Genomic DNA, 7,039 nt, shown 5'->3' with positions numbered 1-7,039 from the left:
TCCGATTCGATCAACACGGCCAATGCACATGTGTAGCTGCCAACCCGTTGGCTCACCTAATTAACCTTGGAGAAGGATCTCGATCCATCCTCCCCAACGCAGTTACTGTCATCCTCTCACCATCATCTGCAACCTGAAAACCTATCTCTGAACCAACTGCGAAAGAGACCCTACATGTGCGCACACAATTACCCAGTTTCCAACTAACCATCGAGATCTTGGGAACCCTAGTCACTCTCTCCCCGAACAGACGATATAAGCCACCACACTTCTCTCATTTCATCAGAACCATACAACCACGTGTGATTTTCATAGCTCCACTTGCAGCTGAAAACCGGCAACCCCTGGAGTCCAACCGGCCAAGAGATGTTAGATTCTTCCATATCTTTGGGACATACGCCACACCACCCAAAGTACGAACCACTCTGTCAAACATTTTGATATTCACCGTCCCAACTCACGTGATGTCACAAGTAGACCCGTCACCAAGGACACTACACCCGCCCCTGTCTCTTGGATCGTATCAAAATATTTCCTCCTGGAGCATACATGAACAGAGTACCCTGAATCTAAAATGCACTCATCATGAGGACAAGTGTGATTACGTGAGGAGACTGTGAGAACGTCTCCAAACACTTCATTATGTTCATTCGTTACTGCCACCACACCACTCGTAGCACCATTGTTCGCCCGGTCAGCTCCCTTTGGACAATCCCGCTTAATGTGACTATATTCCTAGGAACGGTAACATTGCGCGCTCTTTCCGCCGACTCAGGATCTTGACCTGCCTTTTCCAGATCCCCTGTCAGACGACCTTCCTCTTTGATTCCCAACATTAACAACCAACCCGTGCTCTTCACTTACACCAAGAACAGATTTCTTTCGCATCTCATCGGATAAGAGTGACGCTGTGACTTCCTCTAACTTTATCGTATCCTTACCGTACAATAAAGTCGACACCAAGTTGTCATACGAATCAGGAAGTGAAGTAAGAAGCAAAATGGCGTTGTCTTCTTCCTTCAACTTCTCGTCAACCTTGTAGAGCTAATCCGCAAGCCCCTTTGAACACCGGGATGTGTTCCAGAAGATCTCCGCCTTCATGCATCTTCAGTCCGTACAATTGCCGCTTTAGGTACAACCGGTTGGCCAAGCTTTTTGACATATAAAGCTTTTCCAACTTCTCCAATAATTTAGGCACATCTTCTTCTCCCATAACGTTAAACATAACGCTATCTGCCAGCGATAGTCGAATCATGCTGACCGCCTTCGACTCTATGTCTTCCCACTCGGCACTCGTCATCTTCTCCGGCTTCCCATCCTTTTCATTCAACGCCTTCGCCAAGCCCTATTGAACTAGGATGTCCTTCACCCTCATCTGCCAAAGGGTGAAACTGCCCTTTCCGTTAAATTTGTCGATGTTAAACTGGTTAGAACTCGATTTTGCTACCATCTCATATTACTTCGCACTTCTCGGTGTAATACTCCACCTCGAACAAGAATCTTCTTTAACAATCTTTCCACCCCAAAAAATCGCTCTAATAGCGATCAACTACAATACCCACGATCACTTCACACGGCCTCGACGATCGCTCCAACCACAGCTCTGATACCACTTGTTGAGAAAATCCACTGGGCATAACAATTCGACCGTGCACAAATTTAACGGAAAAGTAAAATACACAAACAAGCCACAAGATGACCACCGAGATTTTACGTAATTCGGACAAGCCTCCTCCACGGCGAGAAACAAGATCTTCCACCACGAGAAAACAAAATACAAGGATTACAATGGATTTAAACCAAAACCCAAAACCCGCAACCCTTCCCTTGCTTCTCAAACCCAAGACCACACCCAAGAGTAGCCTGAGAGAAACGCACAAGAGAAAACCCAACTCAAGAAAAGCCCACTTTCTTCTTCTCATTCTCTCTCGTCTCTTTTCTCTCTCTCTTCTCTTACACGTTCTCACACCCAAGAGAAACACCTCTCTTGCCCCTTTCCAAACGTTGGTTTTGGAGCTAAAATTGCTAGCTTTTTCTTTTCTTTCTAAACCCCAAAAAGAGAAAACTACTACTTTGCTTTTTGCTTTCCCACCCAAGTAATCCAACGTGGGTCGGAAATAAGGCAACTTTCCAACAGTGTTTATGTGTGGGTTGCCTTAGGAGGATCCCAACTCAATATTCTCATAAACAGTAGATAGAAAGCTCATATGTTTTTGCATGAATCATGTTCGCGAGTTGAAAAACAAGATCCAACGGCCCATATCAAAAGAGAAAGTATTCAATATTCACAGATCAAACACGAACTCCTCAACGTCAAATGGAAATTCTAGTATTGAATAGGCTCATATGAAGCCTTGGTCTTCCCTCTACCACTAGATTCGAATACGACATTTGATGAAGACGCCATCTTATCATCCTCAACCCTCATCACATGCATCGCTCGTAAATTCTTTTTTTTGGTAGGTTACACGCATCGCTCGTAAATTCGGCAGGATAAAAACAAGGGTATATAGCTCCCTAGCCCTAGGCCCTAGCTAACACTCCAAACACCCCTAGCTAGAGCTAGATGCGCGCACGAAGAGGAGGTAAGAAAAAGAAGAAGGTGAGAATGTGGTAAGAGAACGGTATTTGCGTGTGTTTTGGGGCAATAGTAATGTTTATACCATGAGTTGCCGTGGTGAGTTAGGGAAAAGGAAGGCATTGGTTTGGAGGAGGGCTTGGCGTTTGTGACTTGGCTTTGTTGCTTTTAACGTTTGGGTTCAAAGACTTATCCTTGTGACATAATTGTTACCAAGACTTTATTGCATTTCTTTTATTGGAGGGACCCTTTTCTTTTTCCCATTGTGGTATATGATTGTGGGTGATCAATGTTTTCTTAGCCTCTTTAGGATTAGTGATGACTCTAGTGAAGGAGAGTTCATCCATTGGATGACAAGTATCTCAAGGCTCTTATCGATGGCCTCCACGTGTCCTTTCCACGCCGCACTTCTTATGGGTGAACCATGTCCGATTTGACATCATCCACAGTCATGTCCATTTCCATTGACCATAAGCCATCTATCTATGAAAAAAAAATACATTTGGCCAACCCACGTGAAAAAATATGATCATTGTTAGTGCGACCATCTGTTTGTACATGTGCATGGATGCATGCCTTCATGCACATCATCTACAAGTTCATACATACACATATTCAAGAGTATATCCATTCATGTGATTTATAGTATTTGTGCTGTTATGGGACTTATAATATTTATAGTATTTGGGAATTGCTAGCGATAGAGGCAATCTTTAGTTCATTGTATATCTTTGGGTTGGAGGTCGGGCAGCATGTCCCCCTCTTGCTCTATTTTTTCGTACTAATAAAATTTAAGGTGCCTGCTTGAGTTAAAAAAGAAAAAGACAAAAAAAACTAATAAGATTTGAACACATGTCTATGCTTACATGTATGGTGTTCCTCGTATTGTTGAGGGTTCCACAGGAATGCAAAGATATCCCACATTGGAAAAGTGAAAGAGATGTGGATGGGCCTATAAGGGCTTGGGCACCCCCTCCCCTTTACGGCAAGCTTTTAAGGATGAGTTCTACCCGGGTCCCGACAAGTAGTATTAGAACCGGGGGTACTATTTAGCGCCCCAAATTCATAACACGTATGTAATGTACAAAGAACAAATTTGTGTATATCTATAAGCTTCATGTATGTATGATTGTATATGATACATATGCATGTCTACCTATGTTGATATGTACATGCATGATTATGAGTAACAAGGAAAATGGGGAAAGGAAAGGGCGGTAGCTAGCTGAGAAATCTTTTCCCTTTGGAGAACAAGAGACTTGAGAAGGTGGTGCAATTAGGTCGGTGACCGCCCAAGAAATCCTTACATCTCAATCTCCTGTATCGCAATCCATACCTTAAAATTATCATGAAGAACACACTATCCAAAGCCGCCATGGATTGAGTACAAACTGTACTCTCTTTCCCTCTTTCTCTCGGCCTACTAGAAGCTTCAAAAGCTACCACTGGTTTCTATATATATAGAAACTCGTCATGACATGATTTCACCACTATACCTCTTGAACGTCAAGTACTCCATATCAGATTGGTTGTTTTATCTGTCTCTTACAAGTGAGAGATATGGGTCTAGAAAGACATTTACTCCCCCTTTTAATGCTATGCTGTTGTTCTTATTCCTGTTATGGCAATTTTTTGGAGGGCCCACTCTCTGAAGCCTCTCCATATGACAAAAGTGCTTATCCTACATATTTCGGCACTATCAACGAAGATGCCGGCGAAGTCGGGGAGGAATTCGCGACTTCAATAGGCTATGGCGAACCCCAATTATTTAGTTTCAAGCAGTTAGATCACGTGGAGAGTCGTTATTCTTCACCGATAATGGTGAATGTGGATGATTTTGGAGCTAAAGGTGACGGATCAGATGATACACAGGTAAGCACCAATAGAATAATGATAAAAACAAAAACAGAATATCACACAGTTGTGATTGAATCCTCGTTGGGTTTTGATGATGTCTGACTTTTTGTTTGTGAATGGGTCTATTTGTTCTTGTGTGGTTTTGAAAAGTCTCACTTTCTATATGGTGTAACTGTCAGGCATTTGTGAAGGCTTGGGAGAAAGCTTGTTCATCTGCTCCATCTGTTCTTGTGATATCTAAGAGTAAAAACTACCTTCTTAAGCCAATCACCTTCTCAGGCCCTTGCAAGTCATCTGTCACAGTAATGGTAAGATAAATTTAATTAGGCAAACACATATGGGTCTTAATTTTTTTTTGTATATGAAGATTGACCCCCATGCAAATTATTAAGTGTATTTGTTTCCCTTATCGTTTCAGTTCAAATACATGTTATATTTATTTGTTTTTCCTAATGCATCAGATATATGGAACCATTGAAGCTTCCTCAGATCGATCGGATTGGAACCGGGATCGAAGATACTGGATTAACTTTAAGAATATTCAGAATCTTAGAGTTGATGGGGCTGGGACTATCAATGGGAATGGAGAGATATGGTGGAAAAACTCCTGCAAAATCAACAAAGCTTTTGTAAGTTTTTTGAATTCACAATCACCAAATTCGATATAACAAACTTGCATTTTCTTTCAACAAGGGCTAATTCTTTTTTAATTCCTCATCTGTGAATTTGCAGACTTGCACGCAGGCTCCAACGGTACATTTCTTGTTCTCTTTCCACTGAACACATGTTTAGTTTCATTATAGAGATGCTTAAATAACTACATTTCCTCTCGACTTTCAGCTTTCTTTCTATAAAAATCTTAAAAAAGGTTTAAGTAGTTAAAGAAAGGAACTGATGTTCTTCCATCTTTGGGTTTTTTTTTTCAACAGGCCTTGACCTTTTCTTCATGCATGAACTTGATAGTGAATAACCTCAGCATTAAGGACAGCCAACAAATTCATCTCTCTTTTGAGAGATGTACCAATGTCCAAGCTTCCAATCTCAAGGTAACTGCACCAGAAACAAGCCCCAACACGGATGGAATTCATATCACAAATACCCAAAACATTCAGATAACAAATTGTGTCATTGGAACAGGTAAAGAGAAAAAAGATGAACAAGGTGTCACCTCATTTTCTCCTAAGTTTTTTTTTTTTTCTGTGCTATGAAATATGGTCTTAATTTCATTTACAAAACACAAAACAAACAGAAGAAAGAAAAAACAATACATTTTCATGTTCTACTTTTCCTTCAATGGAGCTTTGGGTACTTTAACAGACATAAGAAAACTCCAAAAAACTCGATTATGATGTGTACATTCTCCATATTTTTTTAAGGTGATGACTGCATCTCAATAGTAAGTGGATCTCAAAACGTCAAAGCGACAGGCATAACCTGTGGACCAGGCCATGGAATCAGGTCTCAAACTCAATCTAATCCTTCTTGAAACTTTTAATTTATAAATTTTCTAATTAAGAAGAATTTAACTTTTTATTTTTATTTTTTGTTTGTCCAAATATTGTCTTCTTGAACCCAGTATTGGAAGCCTGGGATCTGGCAATTCAGAAGATCATGTCTCACAAGTAATAGTAGATGGAGCCAATATTGTTGGAACAACAAATGGGGTCAGGATCAAAACCTGGCAGGGAGGTTCCGGGAGTGCAAGCAACATCAAATTTCAAAACATTGCCATGCGCAATGTCGCCAATCCTATAATCATTGACCAAAACTACTGTGACTCCAACAAAGCATGCCCGGAAAAGGTGATTTCTCAACCCCCACCAGACCCTTTCTTACTTTGACTCATCTAAATAGGATCTCTCACTTAAATCCAACAAGAATTTTGATGTGTTTTGCAGAATACAGCTGTGGCAGTAAGTAATGTGGTCTACAATAACATCAAAGGGACAAGTGCCTCAAATGTGGCTGTGGAATTTGATTGCAGCAAGAGCTTTCCATGTCATGGGATAGTGTTGAATAACATTAATTTGGTTGGAAGTGGAGGGAAAACCACAACTAGCTCATGCAAAAATGTTAATGGGAATGCAATAGGAAATGTTTTCCCACGCCCTTGCTTCTAAAGAGAAGGAAATTAAATATACTTGTATTAATTTATCGATCTAGGATAGTGTTATTTTTTATTCTTCCATTAGATTGACATGAATTATATTGGGTTTTAATTTTTTGTGGGTCTCTTTCAGCATTAAGAGTCGAGGACAACTTCTCCTGTTTGTGTCTTCAAAATAGTGATGGGAAAAATACTGTATTTTATTTGTTCATGGATTGTAATAAAGTTGATACACTGTGTTTATAGTTCCAATAAAAATGGGTTTCTTTTTCTGTATTCATTTTTTTCCTCATCTTGTAGTTGACGACTGAATATGTCTGTTGCTAATGAACTCTTACCAAATAATTAGAGAAAAAGCTTGCGTAAAAGGCTTACAATTTCTAAGGTGGTGGTGTAATACTATAACCCGCCTACCTTGTAAAGAAAATAAGGAAACCGTTTCACGTCCTTTCTGACCTTCCAAATGTACAGCGACAAGGAAGAGGTAGAGAAATTAG

At 40.4% G+C, this 7,039-nt stretch overlaps 1 protein-coding gene across 1 annotated transcript; it reads left to right on the top strand.

Moving 5' to 3' along the window:
• Positions 1-4,054: 4,054 nt before the first annotated feature.
• LOC143860414 (polygalacturonase-like) lies at positions 4,055-6,822 on the top strand. The gene is made up of 8 exons (XM_077371036.1): positions 4,055-4,450; positions 4,615-4,743; positions 4,897-5,064; positions 5,168-5,188; positions 5,365-5,572; positions 5,812-5,893; positions 6,012-6,237; positions 6,334-6,822. Exons 1-8 carry the CDS (start codon positions 4,139-4,141, stop codon positions 6,553-6,555), a joined length of 1,368 nt encoding a protein of 455 aa, XP_077227151.1. The 5' UTR covers positions 4,055-4,138; the 3' UTR covers positions 6,556-6,822.
• Positions 6,823-7,039: the final 217 nt, after the last annotated feature.

Source organism: Tasmannia lanceolata, unplaced genomic scaffold (genome assembly GCF_043159265.1).
Source record: "Tasmannia lanceolata isolate RefF3 unplaced genomic scaffold, GAP_Taslan_0.1 ptg000003l, whole genome shotgun sequence".
Taxonomy (NCBI): domain Eukaryota; kingdom Viridiplantae; phylum Streptophyta; class Magnoliopsida; order Canellales; family Winteraceae; genus Tasmannia; species Tasmannia lanceolata.
This window is presented reverse-complemented; position numbering and strand designations above follow the sequence as displayed.

Coding starts and splice junctions, on each gene's coding strand:
- LOC143860414 (XM_077371036.1), top strand. CDS start 4,139: ATGGGTCTAGAAAGACATTTACTCCCCCTTTTAATGCTATGCTGTTGT. Junction 4,744..4,896: donor AGTCATCTGTCACAGTAATG/GTAAGATAAATT, acceptor CTAATGCATCAG/ATATATGGAACCATTGAAGC. Junction 5,573..5,811: donor AAATTGTGTCATTGGAACAG/GTAAAGAGAAAA, acceptor TATTTTTTTAAG/GTGATGACTGCATCTCAATA.